This window comes from Perna viridis, chromosome 10, assembly GCF_037379345.1.
Source record: "Perna viridis isolate PV_CMFRI_1.1 ecotype Kerala chromosome 10, ASM3737934v1, whole genome shotgun sequence".
Taxonomy (NCBI): domain Eukaryota; kingdom Metazoa; phylum Mollusca; class Bivalvia; order Mytilida; family Mytilidae; genus Perna; species Perna viridis.
In genome coordinates, this window is record NC_142454.1 from 20,337,344 (window position 1) to 20,361,325 (window position 23,982).

Below are 23,982 nucleotides of genomic sequence, written 5' to 3' on the forward strand. Positions count from 1 at the left end.
TGTGATACCTACCACGTTACATGATATTCAGAAGAGTAGTTTCAGTGAAGTTGCAGAACTTCATGTTTATTGTATGTCCCAACTACATACAAAGTTTCATGAAATTTGGTTAAAAGTTTTTAAGAAGTTGCACACAGGTATAAGTCATCAAATTTCTGAGTTCAAAGGGGCATTACTCCCACAAAATTTAGCTTATCAATAATTCATGATAATATGCAGAACTACATGTACATCTGATGTCCTACCTGGTCCTTGTTGCACCAGGAGGCATGTATGGCAAAAATACCATGTCCTTACAACCTACAAAGTTTCCTGAACTTTGGATCAGAGTTTCCAAAATAGTGTCTACAATGAACTTCAGTTGTATATTTTATAAAATTTCTGAGCTTAAATGGACATAACTACCACAAAATTCAGCACATAAATCCTGGTACTGTACACAACTAGATATTGTCTGTATTTTGAGTCTTCACAACCTATAATGATACACTAATTTCTGTGTAATATTAGTATCACTTACAACCGTTTGACAGAGAGACAGAGAAAAAAAGATATGCTTTACCACCCTAAGGACAACCAAATTTTATGCACTTTTCAACTGGCATTAACTATTGTACTGACAACCTAGTTTTCAAGTTCAGGCTAGTAGAATTTTCATCAACTTATCCTATAGGACAATGTTCACAAATTGTTGACATTGTACCCTGAACCAGAGCACCAAAAGTAGCAAAGACTAATGGACACTCCTACCTCAGACCCACTTTTGCCTACAATACAATTAGTAGCTGACTTTCTTTTTATTTTCAAGTATTGTCCTACATGTACATGTTGTTTATGGTGAAATGTTATCTGACTCAAAAGAAGACAAAAAAATTCTGATTTTATTACTATCTATCAACACTATTTATTGTCTCATCAATAAGTCTGCATATTTCTTTACTTCTGTCAAATGACCTGTCAAAACAATTGGCCAGCTGATCCGAACGTAATGGACTTCCACCTGTAATAGTGAATAGTGTATCTGTGCAAAATGTTGCTGAAAGTAATTGAATGACTTTTATAGAGCTGCTTTCCTAGGCATGCTTTATATTTGTAAGTGTCACCTCAGCATTTTCATTTTACAGGGTAACTAAAATACAGGTAAATAGGAATCATATAGTTTTAATCACAGAGGAATTTTTTTTTTCAATGAAAAAATTAGAATTCAGAATTCTCCTATACAAAATGTCAATATTATGTACATAAATAAAATGTCATTAGAATGAATTTTCAGCACGCTACCACTGGCTCATGATGAACTTATCTATCAAACAACTAAGACTATATATTATTTGGAACTGTCCTTTCAGAGACTTATATTGTATAACCTTCTGCAACACGTCTTTTAAGCATGCAGAAACTTGCACTAGTTTCAAAACTATCCAGAATTTAATACAGAGAGAAGCAAACAACATTACGTCAAACAGCGTTCAAAAATCCAAATATTAAATCCAACTTTCCTATTGTAATATGAGATATTATGGTACAATTCCGCAGAGGTCTTCCAATTATTCTCCAGAAACCAGAAAAATGTTTGTTTTTGTTGACATACATGTTTCAGACTTTTCTATTATTTCCTTAGCTGGGGGCTAGGGCGCTCTGCCCACAGAGCAACTGGGATGTGTGCCCCAGGTGGTGGAATGGGGTACCCCTGGTGTGTTACATGCTGGGGTTGTCGGGCTATTATACGGAAAACCTGACTGCAAACCATAGTGGTGCACCGTGTTGGGAAAGATGCCACGTTCCTCGCACGTTAATGAACCCTACTGTGGTATTCCCCCGGAGTAGGAACCATAGGGCTCTGCCACAGGAGGCTAAATTGCCCAACCCTAACCATCTCTCCCAATTTCCAGTGGCAATCAAAATTTGTCGACCCCATTGTCCTTGTGTCCCATCCCTTTTTCAATTCATCATCATTTCATGTTCATTTTATCATCAATTTCATGTTCACCGTCTGAATATAGCTGAAATGTTGCTGCTCGGACGTTAAACCCCAACAAACAAACAAACAAACATCTATTATTTCCTGATTCTTAAAAAGACATGTACTATCACAACCATAGAAACAACAATTCATTTACAGCAATTTCATCTTACCAGGTTTATGGACTAAGCATATTTTATCATCATTTGTAACTATGGTAACAATTCCTGTGGCAAGATTTTCTTCTTCAGATGTAGGGTCTACAAGAAGCACATTGCTGGAAAAAAAAGTTTTCAAAAAATATCTAATATAAAAATAAAACTTACAAGCCAGAAACTACATGTACTAGACACCCTGAACAAGAACTGAGCTCACAATTGATACCTCGCTTTCAATCAGGTTATAATAAAAAAAACAAAGTCCTCGGTAAACAGGAAGTTGTTATCAAACTTTCTGAGAATGTGTTAAAATCTGAAGCTTCCATGACGAGTAGATCCTGAGTAAACTGTGACACAATCAACTGTTATGGAGACATAGACATGGGTTAAACAGTATACTCCTCTCTCCTTTGGATCTGGGGTATAAAGAAGAGGCTCCCAGGAGCCTGAATCACTCACCTGGTTAAATTTTTGCTTTTCAAGGGCAATACCTCTGACAAGAAAGACTTTTGTAGGCCTTATAATAAGGATATTTCAGCAATTGAAAGATATTGGCCAAACCTAACGGTTTTGGAGATATATGCAAAAAACTACTCTATGACACCCATGTTCTATTTTTAGTAAAGGCAGCCATGTTTTTTAACCAAATAAAAATCCAAATATTCATTTTGTTAAGGATACCCTAAAAAACAAAAATACCAACTTTCATTGAATTCTGTACAGTAGTTTCTGAGGAGAAGATTTTTTAAAGTAATAACATCAAAAACAGCAAAAAACGTACAAAAATAGCAATAACTCCAACATGAGTCAACAGATTTTCACCAAAATCTGACCACAGATAGATCTCATCATGCTGAATACTTTTACCCATGTCAGAATTTGGCTAAACCTAACTGTTTTGGAGAATATGCAAAAATCTGCTATCTGACCCTTATATTCTATTTTTAGTAACAGCTGCCATGTTTTTTTACCGATCAAAAATCCAAACAATCATTTTTTGCATGATACTCTAAGGAACAGTCATCATAAGTTTCATGCAAATCTATACAGTAGTTTCAGAGGAGAAGATGTTTGAAGAAATTGTTAATGACAACAACAACAGCGACGATGACGACGGACGCCAAGTGATGGCAATAGCTGATATGGCCCACGGCCAGGTGAGCTAAAAACATAATTTCAAAGATACAACCAACTAAAATAAGTTTTCCAATAGGGTTTCAACTTTCACTACTGCGGCAAAATATGCAAGTCCTCTGGGCAGCCTCCATTGTGAATTGTTTGTATAGATCAATGCTGCATTAAAATATCCTAGTAACTTTTAAACCATTTAATAGCACCGGTGATTTTATTTTAAAAAATAAATATCTGTTTACAGTTACCTGACCAACTCTATTTTTTGCCTGGCCCTAAGTCATTTTAGCTGACCCACTGACCCTATTTTTGTTTTATATATACCCATGGACAGACATAAATAAATCTTTTATGACCTTAACTGTCTTGTAAATAACTGGCAAATAAAATTCTGATACCACCTCAAAGAGCAATCTTGTGTAATAGTGTCAATCATGTACTCAGGCATCAACACTACCAAATTTTATGGTATTGTGTGGAAAGATTTTTTTTACTTTATCTTTGTTCCAAATTCAAGGGTAGGCTTTACATAAAAAAAGCAATCCATAGCAGGCAGGTAGAAATGTTAAATGAACTTTTGATGATAATATAAAATATTGTTCTAGTTGAAACTTACTCATCAAATATTGCATAAGTTGAAGAAGTAGGATGAGATGAAATACACAGTGATGTGTGGTTCTCCATATCTGTTTCTGGACTGTCTGTTTCTTCATTCATTTTTATGGATGGTAGAGATACTGAAAGAATTGAAAGTGATGATGTGATTTAAGTGTTTTGTAATTGAATGCAATCAAAACCTATTACTATACATACATATTGAAGGCAAAAACCACTTCCCCCCTAAAACTTATCCTTGATTCGCATATGATGTCTTACAACATCAAAACGATATATTATCCGATTTATCCACCCCAGGGTGCAGTCTTTTTTTTACTATATTTTAAATAATTCATGTTAGGTATTGTGTTGTACTCATTTACACACCATTGGGCTTCGCATTCATATTTGATACCTCACCAATGCTCAGTATTGAATAATCAAATATAAAGACCCAGCCCATGTGTAAATGAGTACATCATACCTCCGCATGAATTATTTCTTAATTGACCCACATTTCATTTTGAATTTTACTGACGTAGATTCAGATAGTAAAAGTGGCGCAAACCTGTTAATCCTCCCCCATTTGGGGATTGACTCCAACAAAATCAATGAAAAATTAAGAATCTCCCACATTAAAAATGTAAGATTTGTGAGGTTTTTTGTTTACAATTACTATATTTTCTGTGAAAATTTTAAATTCTAATTGAATTTTCACATGAAAAAATTGCTTTTTTTAATAATAATCTCCCATATGAGACAGTGTCAATGATGAGAATCTCAGTTTACAAGTAATTGTGTGTATGATGTTTATATATATTCTGTGGTATAGACTATTATATTATTAGTTTTTAGGTATATATTATCATACCATTTTTGAGTGCAGCTAACATAGCCAACACACAAGCATCTGTTATATTCCCATCATAATCTAGACAAACCAAATCACAATATAATACCCATACAAGCTGTAAAAAATGAAATAAATACATTATATTGAAAAAAAATGCAAATCTATTCATAAATTTCAAAATTATGAAAATAAAGCTGAGAATCTTTTATATCTCATGTATTATTAATACCACCAGATAAATTCCTATACATGTACTTCTTTCAAATATTTTCAGCCACTGATGAAAGTTTAACTCTCTCCACATGCTTTAAAATGGGATCAATAAATAATGTATATACAATGGGAACTGTGAGGATGTGTGTTGAATTATATTTGACAATTATTCCATATTTTATATTTTTGAATAAACTAAGATAAATAAACATCACTGCTGTTCCAGTCTTTGATGGCAGACCATATTTTTTTATGATGGTTTATTTTACAGGGATAATTTTACAAGGTCTACAAACAAAGCAGAAATTGGCAACATCAGAAGTAAATATACAATAAAAAAAAAAGAATTGTAAAGGTAAAATCTGGATTAGAAAAAGCGGAATTCTGCTAAAAATCAGAAAAAAATCATCCCTGATTTTATTTCTGTGGGCAGTTGCTGATATCTGAAATTGAATAATTTAATTCTGTCGAAAGTTATTTGAAATTAAAATTGACGTCTATGGATGGTTGTTATTAGTCAATATTGTGTCGCATTCATCAGATGGTCATAGAAAAAAGTTTTAAAAAAAACATGCAAGACATTTTTTTTTGTTTGTTTGAGTGCAATATTTTTTTACAGATTTTCTCCTTTATGCAAGCGAACCAATTCTTCACTACTAAGAAGTGTGTTACAGAGTCAGTCCAAATATCTGAGTTTCCAAGATAAATGAGTTTTTTATTAGTAATTGTACAAAATGACTTCCGATATATGACAGGACTTCTTCTTCCAAATTCTTTAGGTTGTTACATTTTATATAATTCTTATTCTGTGTTTCTTTGGGTGTCTTGGACTCCTGGTAAATAAATTCCATAGGTTGTGGTGCAATAAATAAATTTCTATAGGTAGTGGGTTCAATCAAAAGTACCCCCAACCCCTCTGCCCCCTCTAGATATTTTTCTGAAACAGCCCTCAGAAGATAATGTGAAATAATAATGTTAATATAATATATTATACATGTATAGTGTAATGATATTTTTTTTTCACTTCAATCCTTTAATATTGAACCATATATAGTATATTCAAACTATAGCTGTGGGTATCAAATGAATCTGAAGTCTTAAATGATAAGTGTGGCACTTATAAGAAGCTTTAGGTGAAAAAATCAACCAGCAGAAATAACGAAGTCGCTAAGCTATGAGAGTATAAGAAAGTTTAGTATTGTGAAAGTCCTATTGTTTGTGGGGGTACCAATTTTTGTGGTTTTCCTGGGTTTGACTAAGGGCTATCACAGGAAAAAATGTATAGGGGGTTAGACAGCATCTTTTAAAAATTGTATGGGGTGCTTCAAGGCATACATATACTTTGTTATGAACATTTGATTTTAATTCTATGGATGGAGGGGTATACAAAATGTGTTGTCCATCCCTCCCATACACTTTTTCCTGGAATAGCCCTTACCACTTAATTTGGTTCTCAAAGAAAAGAAAATTACCAAATAATTTGTATATTGTAGAGTAGTTGTCAAATTCAAAATCTTTTCCCAACCCATGAAGATTGATACCCATTATTTTAAGTACTTTCTCAGTATTTGACTGTATCTTTTACTAATACTTGTACATGTAGCTATAAATTAAAACCCTGTTATCAATTTACCTTTCCAGGGAAAATACATAATGACTCCAGGTTGACACATTTAGAACTGTAAATAAAACAAATCTGTAAGTCGACTTGTACAGAATATAAAGGATAATTCAATTAAGAATAACTGTAATTGCACATTTTAGAAGTACATGTGTGTACCATTTGAATCTTAACACAATTGTCAACAGATTACCTTACACTCAATATATAATTATAGGACAGAGATCAAAAATATAATAGAAAATTTAATTTATTTTTCCATACAGTTTGATTTTTTATTGTAGACAGACATAGGTTCTGAACCTTAGGCCAGTATTCTAGGATTCCACTTTCCTGTCACCCGATTTTGGTGTAGAAAAGTTGATTATTATGCCCCACTTTTCCTTTGGCAAGAAGAAAGCTTGAATTTTTTAAAGGATTTGTGTGGGAATTTTAATCATTATTTTGAGTTTTCTGGTGGAAACATAAAATTTTGGAAAATCCTAGAACACTGTGGGGCATTTACACTTAGGCAAAATAGCTTATTTTGTATAGACTAACTCAGTACTGTAATGCAATTAATGTTGACTGGTCCACAGTCTCGGTTCAAATAATTCAAAATTAACTAAGGCTTTGAAAAAGATACTAATCTTAATTTTGACCCAATCCATTAGAAATAAAATAATAAGGATTATTTTTAATTTTTGTCCAAGTTATGCTTGCATTAGCAACTTTGGGACAGTTTACTCTTTGTAAACTGCTCCAATGTTGGTCATTCTTTATATGTTTGTCAAATATTATGAACAATCTTTAATATTCCAATCTTGATTGTGAATTAAATCTTTTAAGAATGCGCCATCAGGTTCTGATAACAATAATTTTTCATTAAATTTGCATTTTAAAGGATTCTTGTTGTTTGTTTTAATTTTATCCTTTTATACATTAAACTGTATTTTCCTACACACTACACTTTAAGTAAACATATTGTATTTTTCATTCATTTAAATTTTTCGATTCAATTTTCAACCAAATACTAATATCTTTATTGTTCATGTGTAATATTTAATGGAAGAATTATTAATTTCCAAACCTACTTATTCAATACATATAACATGAACTGACTCATCACTTGAGCCTGCTCTCCTGGCGGTCCTGCGCGAAAGTGTGATGCACAAAGGGGAGATAACTCAACATTAGGTACTGTAAATAGATGCAAAATTATTAAATACGTTATAATTGAAACTGGGTAAACAAAAAATTCTTCAAACATGCTCCAAAGCATACAACTGACAGTTTTTTTTTTAAATGTTGGATTTAATCAAATAAGCGGTTTATAAACTATTTCATAATTTTCAAAATACTAAACTAGATGTTAATTTCATAACTGTATCATGTGCATTCCTTATGATCTTCAATACAGATTCTACATATTTCATTGTTTTTAATCAGCCAATTATGTACATGTAAAATAAATTCATACCTATATATCCACATTTTGGAGTTTCTGTTTTTGGTTTACATAATTCCTTAAAAAGAAAAAAAACATCATTAAAATACAAACTCAATGAAAGCAATGACAATTATTAATTACTACTTAATGTAAAATTAACTAATACCTGTAGCTAAATAAGTCACCTTCGAATAACGAAAAAAAATTCTTATCAGTATGTTGTACAAATTAAATGTACCACACAACTTAACAAGACTGGAACTCATGGTACTGTGACACCTATGGCAAAACCACCTGCATTAAGTCCACCAGGCCAAAATTAAAGCTTTCGCTGGCCGGGTCATTCCTCCTCGTAGGATTAATCTAGGGCTGGAACTTAGTACACGATGTATGGTAGTACGGGACAGTTCATCTAGGTGTTGTTATGTAGGATGGATATAAAGTTTACGAGTTTTATGCTGACGAAGGATATCAGTTATCCGAAATATTCAATGTAAATTTTACCATCTTTTGGTGATGTTAAACATATTTAGACGTTTATGTATGTATGTATGTATGTATGTATGTAAAATATCAGGTTGCTGTGATAAGTACATGAAGTTGCAAGAACAAACCAACATACACCATGAACACTATATACAGTACCTCCGGCTTTCAGAGTTGGAATAAAAAAGAACATCCTAGTTTTTTTATACAGGCTGGTTTGTAAATGATTATTATTCATGTCAAGTAATCTGACACTGGTTCTTGACTATCCTGTTAATACTCATACTTTCAGCACACTATTTTTGGCAGAACTGTACATTCAATAATTTATATGAAAAACACCATTAACCAAAACCGGGTCTAGATTTAAAGGTGCTACGGTGTTTAGAGTAAGTACAAAAATGGTTATACAGAACAGGAAAACAGGAAACATATATATTTTTTTTGGCCTAATCCAATAGTTCAATCAATACCACAAATGTAGTTGATATCTTACAGCTTTAATACCACACATGACTGTTGTATTTCCTAATTTCACTAAAGCAGACCCATCAGCAGTGGTTACACATCCTACAATTAAACATTAAAAGAAAAATAAAGAACATTTAATTTCAAATCAACACGAACTCATCAACAATAAATGGTACAGGGGGTGTACATTAATATGAAGTCCCTGATTTGCAGTTTTGGTAAAACAGTATGTGAAAAATTATTCGTGTACATTGGACAGACACACAGAAACTTTATCTAAAGTTTATTATTTCAAATAATCCATATTTAATGTAACTGTTTCGTGTAATTGAGAATTAATGAAGAAAGTTTACTGTACATATATAAACTATACAAGCAATAGGCCTTTGAACTCACATACAAGTACATGTATTTAAAAGTGAAATTTGTCTATTGAAAACTGAATTTGAGAAAACAAAATTAAGTGCAAGTCAACTTTACTTTTCTTTTTCAATTTCTTAATCAAAATTTTTTTTTTAAATACCCGAACTTCTTCCTTTCCTTTCATATTACTAAACTGAAAGTTCAAACATGGAGTGACATATTGAACTTTTGAAAAAGTGCCTGAGTTATGAGATCCACAATGTTATATCTTAGGCAAAGTTTAAAATTGGTTTGTTTGCAATAGCCCTAACAACAAGCAAAAAACCTGGCTGAGAAGTTTTTATTGATAAATTGTCTTTCTTTTGATCTTTTTGATAAGTGTTAGACATTAACAAAAAAGTTAGGTTAACATTCAGACATGGAATGACTTAGGAATAATAATCAATTACCTACCTCACAACACAGTTTTTTTTAACACTTGAGCAGTGACAAACAGAAATGTATTTAAGTCTGGCCTAAGGTAAACAAATTGTTTTTCTGACTAAAGTGCTCTGTTTTTCTGTACCAATCAAAAAACTGGTACAATCTGAACCTTATCAATCATACATGGTACTACAGCTGCAATGAAATACACAATATACTATTTTACCTATATTCAATACTGTTCTCCTAAACTCTGCCAGTTCTCTTCCATCTGGCCTGACATCCTGCTCCTAAAATTTATAATAATGTTATAATACAACGATATTTAGTTCAAAAGTTGGTACATGAGTGATAAAGCTGTTTTACGGTTCTCCACTTATTCTTCTATGTAATTATTATAATCAATTTTTGAATATGGCATATTTGTTTATTTAACATGCAAGTACCTTTCATCTCTACAATTAGGAATAGAGAATGTTAAGGTAGCAACATGGATATTTGACTTTCTTACTTAATTTAAGAGGTAGACCTAGGGTAAGGGACACAACTATTACAAATCATTGGAATGTTTGTTTTCAGCATTTTACATCTATTTCATGTTAGCATCAAAGAAACTTGGACTGATTTCATTCTGTTTCAAATGAAAGCTTGATAAGCTTAGGTGCAATTGAATATGATACAAACATATCCCTAATTTCAAGATTTACTTCCCTTACACTAGGTCTACCTCCTTATTTTGCACATTCAGTAATTTCATACAACTTGTGTAGGTTTGACAACTTTTGACATACCAGTATTAGTAATGCTATTACATTTGCAAATTTTGATAAATTACAAGAGATAAGTATTTAAAAATCGTGGTTGACTGTTGACTTACATGTTTTTTCACATTTTTGTTGATGTAAGCTAGATGTAGCTCATGAAATTTATCGGTAACATATAATGTATGTACCCAGTATATGAAAAAGGCTGATAATAAAATCACGATTAAAAGTTTTAATTGCTTAATCACAATTAAATTGTCCTTCAGTAATCAACAGGTAGTGACTAACACCCATTTTTCTTACACAATCACAATAGAATAATAGAATCTTTTCAATAAAATAATTTTTCTTTCACTACCACAATAGAATAATAGAATCTTTTCAATAAAACTATCATTTCACAGCAATGGTAATTAAATAAAGTTGTTGAGTACAATGATTTAGAAAAAGTCATATAATTTTAATCCTTGAAGAAACAAGTCATACAAAAGCATTTTGTGTGTGTGTGTATGATTCATTTATACCTCCATAAGTGCAGCAACTCTACTCAACTGATGATATTATTTACATTGAGTAGAAATGCAGTTTAAATACATGTACAATGTTACCAAAAAGATATAACTAATATTTTGTACTTGTATTACAATGTGTATGTAGCTGCCCTGAGCAGGGACCTAATTTAAGAATTTTTTCCACTGGCTAAATTTAGCAAGTACTGAAAATTAACACTCGCTAAATTTAAGTTTTTTGGGTTATTTCTGGACTTAACTTATAAGACATACAGAATTCTACTAGCAAATTTTAACAAGTGGAAATAATTTCTACTAGCAAAATTGAATTTCAACTTGCATTTAAGAAGTATTTCCCCTTAAATTTGATCACTGCTGAGTAAACCTATCAGTAATTTAGGGGTAAACAATATGATGCATATTTTTATCTTCATTACAAAATACAAAAAGGATACTGAATGGTATATTTTCGAGTCAAATGTAAACTAATAACATCAAAGAAATTATATTATGAAACCACATTACCAAGAGTGTTCCCCACCAACCACATGTAATACATGTACATTTTGCCAACCTTGATTGGCTAAATCATAACCATTCATTTAAACACTCACTAAGTATTTTCTATAGAAGTCAGATGGCCTTGCTGTTCTGCGCCAAAAATAAATAACAAAGAAAAATTAATATTCAAACTTGTATTTCCTTATAATGGAGAAATGCATGAATGACATAAATGCTCTATCACAGCTAAAATTTGAACAATTGGCAATTACAATTACGGATGGCACAACTCATGATACATAAGCTCTATACCAAATTTTAACTTATTCCAATACTAACAACAATTTGGAAAGCTTCAGTCCCTTTAGTGTGGAAATGATTATGAGGACTTTTTTGAATGTTTTTAAAAGGGAGTATTTCAGTATATTGTATTTTAAACTAAGAGTAAAATGTATACCACTTGGTTTAACCATTAAACATATACATGTATACTTTTCAGACAATCCAAAAAGGAGTACTATTAAAGGCATTATGGTCAAAGGTTTAATCCATAAAAAGAACTCTTAACCTTAACTTAAAAAAAGAACTTGCTTCCCCTAATTCTTAATTCCTAAATCAAGGTTAATTCCTATCTATATAAAGATTAAAACAGACAGAGTCATGCCATTAGAATGAGTAACATTCTTCAACCCTTAAATACAAAAATGTATATGAGTGATTAGGTTGTATTTTATAAATACTTTATCAACAAGAACTCATCAACAATAAATGGTACAAGGGGTGTACACTAATATGAAGTCCCTGATTTGCAGTTTCGGTAAAACAGTATGTGAAAAATTATTCGTGTACTTTTGACAGACACACAGAAAGTAACTTTATTTAAAGTTGGTGGTATGTACATGTATGATGTGATTGACAAAATTAGACATTGTGGTAATTTCTTCCTGTGAAAGTTAGCGAGTTGTTGAAAAAATATAAAGATATTTCTTTTAAAACTGTAACTTGAAAATTATACTAGGCAAATATAAAGAGCTGAAGAGATAAATGTAAATTTGGCTACGCTAACTTGAAATCGGCAGCCATGTTCTGTTTTGATCCTAAGATCTTTTTAGACAGCGTCCTATAATTGGTTAAAATTTTCTCTGTAGCCAATCAAAAATCACCTTGTAAAACGTCTCACTTGAAATCACGGCGGGAAATTTGTAAACAAAAATTGTGCAGCTGATGATGGATGCTGCAGAAACAGCATCGTTTAAAAAGAGCATCGATGGAGCAATATCTTCAGATAGTGGTGATTTCATGTTCAAAGATGTTATGTTGACGTATTTAAAGAACAACAAATCAGAATTTACAAATCTGACCATTTTAAACGAACTTCTCCCTTCAATATTTCCTCTCTTGATAGTACACAAGCCATTTAACAAAAATCCTGTCAGAGTAGCTCCAGATCAGAGTTCATTCTTTGATGATTATAGCCCTCGGAGAAAGCCTGCTAAAAAGCTCTCAAACAATAGCGAATGTGAGGGTTCTCCCTTGAAACTTCAGTCTTATGCAGATTTTTCTGCCTTTGAACCTTTTGATTGTACAACACCCAAGTTTGATGTTGTTATTGACCCCGAAGAGTTGAGGTTTGGCATCCCGTTGAGCCTTGCTAGGAAATTGACAGCAATATTTAACCACTTGTTCAAAAAGAATACTGTATATCCTGAAGCCTTTTTGTGTTTCTGTGATGGTATGGACAGAAAACGAACTGCTTGTATATTTACACAAAGTCTGTCATCAGATTTAAAGGAGTACCTAGGTGTTAAATCATCAATAGTCTATGTCACTGACCCAGTTCCAAATAACGGACATTTACCTAACTTGCAAAAAGTTGACCTTTCAAGAAAGCAAGTTGTTTGTAGAGCCAGCTATGACATTTTGAATGATACTAAAGAAGAGAGTCTTTTAGAAAGTAGAGAGTATAGATACAAAGGATCTTTAATGCTTGATGTGTCTTGGACAAGATTGCAGACTAATTTAAACTTCTTACATATGCCTCCTCCAGAAGCTACCACAACAATCAAAGCAATGGTTATCCCTGGAAGTCTGAAAAGCAGTGCTGCATATCCTCTTTTCCAGGAACTCTCTGTGTTGAAAAATCTCATAGAAGGTAATGGGATATATCTGTATAGGAATTATTTATGCATCATGCATTATAAACAGCTTGATTGGTTTTTTTAGTACTTTTTTGTAGGCATTGGTTAGGGTAACAGTCCCATTATAACACTAAAGCAAATGTTATGGTTAGGTTAATGTTTATATACATTTAAGCTAGGTCCACTGGTACATCACAATCTTTTGAGTTACAATGTGGAAAGCGATACGGACTGTTTTTTTGTTTCCAATCCAATTCTCATTCAAATGTAGCTTAACCGGAAATAAATTAAGACAGGGTATGACAACTTTAGCTTTTTTCTCAATCACAGACCAATTTATCTGCTTTTTTTTAGTACTTTCGATTTGCTTAAAGTGTAAGGGATAAAGGCTACTCATTACATGTATATACCCACATATGTTACCGTGTGTCATTTTTTTCGTAATTTGTTGAAATGTAAATGAAATAAGACAAACAAGACATGTCAAAAAATCGCACTACAAATCAGATTGTCATCATACTTTTTTTACATGTAGATTAGTTTTACTCTTTTTCACTATTTCTAATTCATAATTATGATTTGATTATAATAGTATAAAATTTTAACACAAAATGATAAGTTTGAAATTTATAAACATTAAGGTTATTATTCCCTTCTTCATTTTGCCCCTTAAAGCTTCTAAAGACTGCAAGTACATTGTACAATATACATGTGCATGCAACAACAAGAAAAACTTTTATGAGTATTTGAATTCATTGCATTGTAAAAATACTTCATCAACTAAACACCGAAAGTTTGAGTTTTTAACTTAATACATATAAATGTATGAAAAGACAAAGTACTGTTAGCCATCACTTGTTTCATATTGCTTTCAGTTGGACTGCTGTCTATAACCAAGTAAATACAATTTACATGTACATATATGTATTGATAGCGTCTGTCCTTCAGATAACTCCGGAATCCTTCAAAAGAGTGATTAATGTAAATGTAGCTCAATCACATGTACAAATTTGTCAGACTAAATATCCTTCCCACATGTATCTAGTATTTATCAGTAATGTACATGTACTAGAAGTTTTTTGTTAGAAGTTATTTTTGTTAGATCATACTGTGTAAATGTAAAAAGTAAAAAAAAATCTTGTTTTTATCCCCCTGCTACTGATAGGGATCATCCCGGATGTCCATACATGTTCTTCTTTCTGTTTTGCTGAGTGGTACCAGTCTCTTATCTGTTTCTTCTCTTACACTACTGCAATGCGGCATATAATTTAATAAAACTTTCACAAAATCTTTATTACATATTGTCATTATGAACAATGTACATGTACATTTGTACTTCCTATTTCTGGATTCTGATCCAAATCAATTCAGAGATTAAAAGATACCATGGATTTTTCTAGCATTCAGCAGGGTCCTATAAAAAGACACTTTCCCAAAGAAAATTATATCAAAATCATGCAATATTCCAAAAATTTTGACTTTACCTCCCTTATTTGGAGTCCCAAATGGCAAATTTGACGATAACTTTTTTCTCCAAAGTACCTAGATAAACCCTTGCATGCATGTTGAAGGGGAGTGGAATATCAAGTTAGCAAACAATACTCACAATATTTCTAATTTTGAGTCTTTTCTAACTTCTTGTTTTCTTTTTAGGCTTGCAGTCCTCACAGATTACATGGTTACCCGAGGGAGACAGAAAAGTCAATATCATGAAAGCTGTGAAAGACTTGTTTGAGACTCTTAAAATGGGAGATGCTTTCTTAAAGAATCAGGAAAATAGATCGGGCCAGGTTGATAGTGATATTGGTGATGTTGCTAGCAAGTTTATACTTGATGAGAGATCAAACTTTGACTTTACCGATCACCTGTGGAAAATTCTGTCAAACTGTACTAACTATCAAGATCTAGTAGAAGCTCTCAAGTACACGTTTGTGGCCTTGAGCAATGGAGAGTTGCAGCCCATGGTTCACCGGGGTAACAACACCATGGTTGCACAACTTGTACGCGACTCATTCACTGGTAAATTAAGAATACCAAACTTAGCAGGCCTTTATCCAGTTGAACTGCTGGTAGAAATTGGAGTTCAGAAACTTAAGCAAGATTATTTGTTTGCTTTTTTGTCTAAGGATCTCGCCACACGGGAAAATCTAGAACCATTTGTCCAACAAACAGGAGGAGAATTCAATGATCAATTCAAGAAACTTGAAAAAATGCATTCAGTTATAGAGTTAATTGCAATGTTTCAGTTCTACTTGAAAATTCCCATTTCAAATCTTAGTGCTATAGCTCGAGATGTAATTTACTACTATGAGAAAAATGAAGTTTCTGATAAGCATGTTTTCAAATTTACTGTTCCAACAAATTCAGTCTTGAAAAACCTAGAAGGTTGTCCTCCTTCCACTTGGCAAATAGAAGCCACTAAGTTAGTTGATGGTCAGAAGGAGTCTGTGACCTATCTGTTGACCTCAGATCCACCATTTAAACATTTGTCTACGAATGATGCAAACATGAACACTAAAGATGACATGACGATAAATGAAAGCAGAATTGATGACAATGAATTAGAAGATAAGATGAAGAAAACTTACTATCTTGTGGAAAAGTCTGATGGCATTAGTATATTGATATGATTTTTATTTTTTTATTTTTTTTAGAATTACACTGTGTCTTACTGTTTCTTTTTTTCTCTTGAGAGACCAGAATTATAAATTGATGTGATACCAATAACCTTATGGAGTATGAATTATTTAATGTAAAAAAAACATAGGTTTTCTTGAAGAAAAATTTGACAATTGGCATTGAAGTTTCAAATTTATGTAAAATTATCATGAATTCAAGACTTTTAAAGTCTTTTACAAGGAATCAATCGTTAATAGATACATGTAGTACATGTAGTTTATATCAAATAAAATACTTCCAGTGTGTTCAAAAGAAAAACTTGATAGAGGTTTTCAATCATAAGAAATGATGTCTCAGCAGATTTTAAAGAAAATATGTATATGATAATGATGTACATGTAGTTATAGCAGTATTATTTATTTGATGATAAAATCTTATGATCATATGTACATGTATTTATGACTGTTTAAGCCATATCATTTCCTGAATCAACAAACTTTTCAAAGATCTAACAAAAGTTTTTGCAGAACTGCATTAAAATGAAAATTTGCAACTTTAAATTCATTGTATATATAAAAAAAAAACATGTCCTTTGTTGTTTTTGAATATCTTGGAAAATGCGTGGTTGCAAGGTTTGTGCAAAAAAAAAACTTTGATATAAACATTCCATATATTTTCAATAAGTTTTCCTGCCAAAATTTATAAGGAAATGTTTCACCATTTGTAGGTACAAATGTAGGAAAATACATGTTCTTCCATTTTACATTTCAGTTCTTTTATAGATGATAAAATTGGTTTTCAAAACATGAAGTAACTATTTTTTTTGGGGGGGTGAGGGGGTGTGGTTAGGCTATTTTTTTTTACAAAAAAATTGTCAATCATATTATGGTATGTCTTTGTTATCTGTAGACACTTTGCAACAGCATAAATATAAATTGATTAATCTTTATAATTTTATATAAATATCTCCAACCGTTTTTTTTCATAAAATCAAATTATATTACTCTAGTTAAAGCATATATAGATGTCTATGATATTGCTTCACAATATTGTATACCACAAAGGTCAGATTTTAGGATTTATTTTGGGGGTGAAAGCTTAAACTGTTCAGAAAAAGGGCCAAGAAAAAAGGATTTTCCTGATTTAAACATTTTTTAAATTGTAGCACAAGGCTCCAGAAGAAGTTTCTAACAGTTTCTTTCCCCTGTATATCTTGCCCTCAATTTTCGTCTGCATCACCAGGCGGACGATGCAGCGGAACATTCAGCATTTCTTTACCCGTAAAAATGTTAGTCCGACTTGCCCACCACAGAAACTCACAAAGTCTTAAGCCTGGCTTCAATCAGTCAGTTCCAAGTCAGCCAAAAAATAGTCCATACCCTGATATTGGTGCCATGTCCATGGAAGATTTGAAAAAAAAAGATGATATTAAACTGAAGCTATTAACAGCAGGGGGAATTACCCCATATTCAAATGAAATTCGACTTTTTTTTTCTTTGACCCATTAGTTTTCAAATGAAAAGAATTTTGGCCAGATATAATATTTCTGCATATATTTCACCTAAGGTGCTCACAGCAGCAGGCAAAATTATTTTTTAAACAAAAATCAAGGTCATCCCAATGCACATTCCAGCTCCCCCCCCTTCCCCCCGAAACCTAGTGCGACACTGCCAAATACAGTTCTCAAGTTTGGATCTATGAATAGGAGGTATATCTGGGTTATATCATAATTTTCCCCCGTTTTTGCGCCAGTCCCAAATCGGAAATATCTGGTCTAAAGGCTCATTCGTACTTCTTTGTCGATTTTCACCATCCATTGTTTAAAAAAACACCAGAAAAAGCTATATTGTTCTTTTATCATTTTATCATCCCTTTCGTGTTCATGGCCTGAATATAGCTGAAATATTGTTGCTTGGGCGTTGAACTCCAACAATCAATCTTTATAGAATGTTACCGAGATAACTGTACTTAAATTATTTGTTTTCCGTCGACAACTGTCGCGATAGTCGCTGAGGAAGTAAAAAGAAACTTTCAGTTTGTCATGTTCCGTTGTCCCTTTTAATACATAGTTTTATACTGTTGTGTCAAGGCCAATCATTGAAGACCCATAGAGAAGCCTTGGCCTGTTGATTTTTTTTTACCTTGGTTGGATGCATGGTTGTCTCTTTGATATATTCACTATTTTCTCTCTTATTATTTTTAAAAACAAACATATTTTACAATAATATATATATTTCTCTGTTGTCTTATGTGAGATATAACATGTTAAAGACACGTCCCCAAAGCTCAGGTCGTATCCCAGAAACACCCCTATTAATGTATCTTTTATCTACTGCCGTGCTAAATGTACGGACGTAGTCATGTTTTGTTTGTCCGTCCGTGCGTCCGAAACTTTTAAACACAACTCCAATTTTCATTAATGCGCGACCTAATATGGAATTTTGCACTACACGAGCTCAAACGTAACATACTTCAGGCTGTACATGTTGAGTTTCCTCAATATTAGATTTTATAAAATGTGCAAAAAGTACCTTCTGAGGTAAAATCGGCCATTGATAATTTCAATCGCACGTCAATATATATCCTACAGCACTTTCAAATACTAGTTATAACAATCTTTAATGAGCTCAGTTTTTAACTCAAACTCGTGTAATATTGTGCCATTAATATGCATCCGTTGCAGTCGTCGGTCGTCTTCACCGTCTGTTTTTTTTTTCTTACCTCCTTCGTATCAGATCAGGGATTTAAATCCCTGATCAGATCAACTAGAGTGCAGATATTTCGTTGTGCATATACATATCATTTTGTCAAAGTCGGGGACTAGAAGCGTTTGATGTTATAGTCATAACCGATGTTTTGCCAGCGTAACTGGATTTTGGCGAGATTTACTGTGAAAACATTATATTGTGTGTCGTAAATAAAGATATCCTGATATGTTTTTCATTGAAAATGTATCCTTCTAAATCGCTAGAATCACGGAGCTTCCGGGGGCTTCGTCTACCCACTCGGAAACTTTATGAGGCCTCTAGACCCCTGCGTCCACTTCACTACAAGTCGAGTTACGCCCCTGCTTACAAAGTAGCTCTCCAACATAAGGGTTACCTGGAAAGAATGCCGTCTCCTTATTTCGATGAAACTTCATATAGGAATAGTCATGGTACGTAGATGTTCACGTCAGAAGGAAGATAATCATTGCCAATTGCATGCTAAGAGAAATATTCCTTAAACTTAATTTTTCGGGTATTTACAAATTACATTTTTTTGTAAGTAAACAGACACCGAGGATTATGCCTTGGCCAGATTGTCGTTTAACTGAAATGAAATGTTCATCATGAATGATACCCTTAGTCACCACCGGAAGTCGACTTCATGAACTCCTTTGCATTACATTTGGTTAAACTATAAGCATAAAGAGCGACCGTCCCATTTTGTAGTCGGTTTGTTCCCGCAGTCGTTGGAAGTGTGCAAGGACACTATGATTAGGACGAGAAACGTAATATTCGTAGTCTGGTGACGGAGAAATTAACAGTACACCACAATGAACATAATTGTACGAATATATTCTGAAAATAAATAAATGACCCGGACTCCGCTAAAAACTAGGCATGGTATCCACCCCCGTTACACTCACTGTCAAGCGATAGTGATCGTTAATTTAAGTCAAGTACTACATCTTGATCGTAAACCACAAATTAGGAGGTTTTTAGTTCATTTTTATAACCCCCGCAAACGAAGTCTGAAGGTATGTAGGTTTCACCCTGTCTGTCTGCCTGCACTATTTTCTAAGAAGCTTGCAGCATTTTTATGAAACTTTGTGTGATGTAATATAACCACATTGAGATGTGCATACTCATACTATCAGGAATTTAAGTTTGGACAGAAAACTTACAAATGACGGCTGTTGAACTCAGACATTTTTTTCAGCATAACTTTGTCTGATGCGTTGTACACAACTCCTTAATGACTTGCAGGATTGTAATGAAACTCGGTGGAGTATTAGATTACCATATTTGGATGTGCATGTTGTCAGGAATTGATATTAGGGCTAAAATTGTAGAAATGACGGCTGTTGGACTTCGGCGTTTTTCAGCAAAACGGCCACAACTCCTCAACAACTCGCAAGATAAGTATTAAACTTAGTAGGATGTTAAATTACTTGTACCATATTGGGATTTGCATATTGTCGGAAATTTATGTTTAAAGTAAATTTGCAGTCATATTCTGTCATTCTTTTATCAACAACAAAATAGTACTCACTGAGGCCAGTTTGGAGTTGGGTGTTTTAGAAATGGCAGCAAAGTTGTGTGTAAAAAGTGCATAGTCAATCCACCATAAAAAAAAATGTGTCCACATTGGTCCCCAACTGTACAGGATTCAACAGACTGCGGTGGTATCAGTCCCGTCCAGTTATCACTTTTCAACCATTACAGCATGTTTGCAACTCTTACAAAGCAAAAGTATCTGTAAAATGATCACCATTTATACAGGATATAAAAACGTAATGTTTTATTGATTTGATAAATATTTTGTCAGAAATTACAAAAGGCAACATTTTATTATTGAAGTGAACACATTTTATTAAGATTGTTTTACAATTTTCCTCAATTTTGCGGGCATTTAAATATTAACAACCTATTTCTTGTTTAGGAATAACATATAGAATGTTGTATCTAATGCCATTTCTGTTTTTATTTTGATTAACAGAAAGGAGATGACCGAATTGTACCTACCATGATCGTGTATGAGGCGGTAAAGAATTTATTTTAATCGTAAACCAGGTGAGGGCGTATACCCCCACTTTTCAAAGAGAAAAGAAACATAGTAATCTGCTAAATATTGTATTGAATATGACAATTTATCATATTCATTCATTAAACATGTCATACTCCGGTTTCCTTTTCTACTGATTCTCGTAATTACGCCCCCCCCCCCTTCATAAAATCCTGGATCTGCGTCCCTGTAAATCATTTACTTGATTTAGTGTGCAACTACATAAGATACATTAGCTTCAGATTCTACAGGCCCTGGCATATATTGAGCTCATACGTAGGGCTGAAGGAATATTGCAGCAAAAAAAAAACTGGCAATTCATTATGAGGAATCCTGGCGTTTGTCGCATTCGACTGGTTAAAATGGTAGTCACTGACTCCACACCAAGCATGTGGCGTACATATAGTTGATAGATGGTGATTGGTTGAATCGTAGGTAGAAACCGTACGTCTTCAGAAATGTTCTAAAATCTTATAACACAGTGCAAAAGGTTCGCTTTTCCTCGGCAAACTTTACTGTTGTGGACTGTACACACAGCATCAGGAGCAGTCACTGTCACGTTCAGTGATTATCTTTCATTTCCACCCGTTTTCCTGACCGAAAAACTGGAGAGCGCGCCACGCTTGATACGCCTTTAGTCTTCGAGGATCTACGTGGTCCGGGACATAGCAGTGGATATTAAGGGTTGACATTCAACGGTCAGACTGAATCTGATATAACTATACTGGGGAAATGGGCACTGAAGGCATGATTACCAAGATAAAAGAAGCAATATTGAAGTGTGTGATTAATATTTTTGCCGAGAACTGAGGGGCTTGCTCCCACTATCAAATATGCAGCCGCCCAAGGCCCTCAGAAACTGGAGATAAATGACACGAAATCCTGTCATTCTGGCCATTTCCTGGCTGTAAAACTATAAAACCTATTTTCATGTATCGGACGTATTTTGACTTTTAAATTAAAAATGATCTTGTATCAGTTGTGCAAATACACCTTTAATTCTAGAATTTGAGTGAACTGATTAAGCGAGTAGACAGGCACAATTGAAATGGGCAATGTGGCGTTTTGCACAACCCTGAAAAATAAATCAACAGGCATCATTTTTACATTTAAATAAGTTTTTATTTATAAATTCCTGACAATTTGCTCGTGCCCGTAAGGTTATCTAATACCCAATCAATTTTCTTAACAATCTATCAGTTTGTTTAAGAGGAGTTGTATACAACAGCTAGACGGATTAACATTGTTAAACTTGTATATCCCCAGACTTCGTAGGGATATAACTAGGTGTTCCCAGGGACCTCAAGTTGTCACTTACCAGGGTTGGGCCTGATTACTTTCAAATGTTATTGATTACATCATGATTACATCTGGTAAAAATGTAATCGATTACATATGATTATTTTTGTCAAAGTAATCATGATTACATTTGATTACTTCAGATATTTCCACACGTGAATAAAAAATGAATTTACTTCCTTAGCATGGGTAATGTAATGATATATTTAGAAAAATAATTTATAAAATTTTTAAGCAGGAGAAATCAGTAATGTATTATATACAAAACGTACATAATTTCAAAGCTGTTGTGAACACACAGGGGCGGATCCAGGATTTTAGATTAGGGGGAGGCGCACAGTTAATTTTTTGTAGGTTTAAATTTATAAGTATTCTTCTAGAGTGGGTGCATTATAGATATTTTTTGTGGTAAAATTAGCGAGAAATTGAAGTTTCAACCTAAAACCTCCTAAATCTACCCATGACAACCCATGCTTTGCAAATTTTAGGGGGGGGGCGCACGCCCGCCTCGCCCCCGCCTGAATCCACCCCGACACAACTTTTGACAGTTGACCATTGAGAGTAACAATTGTTTTTTTTTTTAATTTTATTTTACTCTAAGTTTTAGACAAAGTGTACTTCACTGTAATAAATCTGTTAAATTAGGTGACAAAATTTTACTTACAACTGTATAGAAAGTAGCTTTGAGTAATAGGTTTGTGTTGTAATTATCTATAACAGTTTACTCTTTCTTGAAGCTATTTCACTCTTTTAAATTATGATTTGCACAGGTATAGCGCAGTACATGTTTTTTAGGTTTAATGAGGAAAAGCTGTTTTTTTTAAGCAAAATAAAAAAAGATTATGATTACACGTTCTTAAAAGTACAGAGTTCCATTAACTTGATTTCTTCATAAACATTGGGTCAAGTCACTACAAATTAAGTAAAATACAAATAAAGACCAAATCCTGTATATTCACCTATTGTATGACAATATTATGCCATAGAGGCTTTCCCAAATAAATTATCAAAAAAATTTATATTTCCAATTCAATAGTATATTCGCTATTTGTTGTGATAAATAAGTAGCTGGAAACAAGACAAAAGGACACAACTAATATTATTACACATATCACAACTCATACGTTATGCCAGATCTTGCCGTGACAACGCAGATTTTTTGTATCGCACTAGACTTCTTACAGTAAGGCCTCTGGAACAGGGTTATGTTGCAACAAGGTTGAAGTCATCACTGCAGAAGTTTTGTGGTCGTCATCATGGATCATTACGGTGTATCCATCCGGTCTGCACCATGTAAACTGATTTGTTCAACGTGTCATAGCTTTCCTTTCCTCTTTCGTCTACCCCGGATTTGACTTTTTATGAGCAACTCGTCGGGTGTTTCTAGAAAAGAAGAGGATGCTTACTCTACCGGTTCACCTGGTCCATGCTCCCAGTTTTCAGTAGAGGCCGAGTTGCTCATTTACTTTTTTTCACTTTGAATGTATTATTTTACTTACTTTATGCTCTTTGTAGTGTGTGTATGTTTTCCATGTCTAGTCTTTGTCCCTGGATTACAAACTTTTGATTTCCGCTAGAATCTTGGTTCCCTTGTTTATTCTTTCAATGTATAGGGATATATGGTGGCTGCGAAGAATCTTTCTCTGTCAATTTTGTTTGTTTGTATCCGCAACT

The 23,982-nt window shown here is 33.2% G+C and overlaps 2 protein-coding genes across 2 annotated transcripts; one reads left to right on the forward strand and one right to left on the reverse strand.

Annotated features, from left to right (window-relative positions):
- Positions 1–867: 867 nt before the first annotated feature.
- On the reverse strand, positions 868–12,597 carry LOC148604889 (exosome complex component RRP43-like). The gene is made up of 11 exons (XM_088549451.1): positions 12,549–12,597; positions 11,596–11,632; positions 9,935–9,998; positions 8,948–9,021; positions 7,996–8,041; positions 7,610–7,715; positions 6,549–6,594; positions 4,721–4,817; positions 3,869–3,989; positions 2,137–2,240; positions 868–1,000 (listed from the first exon to the last, which is right to left on the reverse strand). Exons 1-11 carry the CDS (start codon positions 12,563–12,565, stop codon positions 888–890), a joined length of 825 nt encoding a protein of 274 aa, XP_088405577.1. The 5' UTR covers positions 12,566–12,597; the 3' UTR covers positions 868–887.
- An 86-nt stretch (positions 12,598–12,683) lies between these two features.
- LOC148604890 (protein zwilch homolog) lies at positions 12,684–16,684 on the forward strand. Its single transcript, XM_088549440.1, has 2 exons — positions 12,684–13,634; positions 15,274–16,684. The coding sequence occupies exons 1-2, from the start codon at positions 12,707–12,709 to the stop codon at positions 16,248–16,250; spliced, it is 1,905 nt and encodes a 634-aa protein (XP_088405566.1). The 5' UTR covers positions 12,684–12,706; the 3' UTR covers positions 16,251–16,684.
- Positions 16,685–23,982: the final 7,298 nt, after the last annotated feature.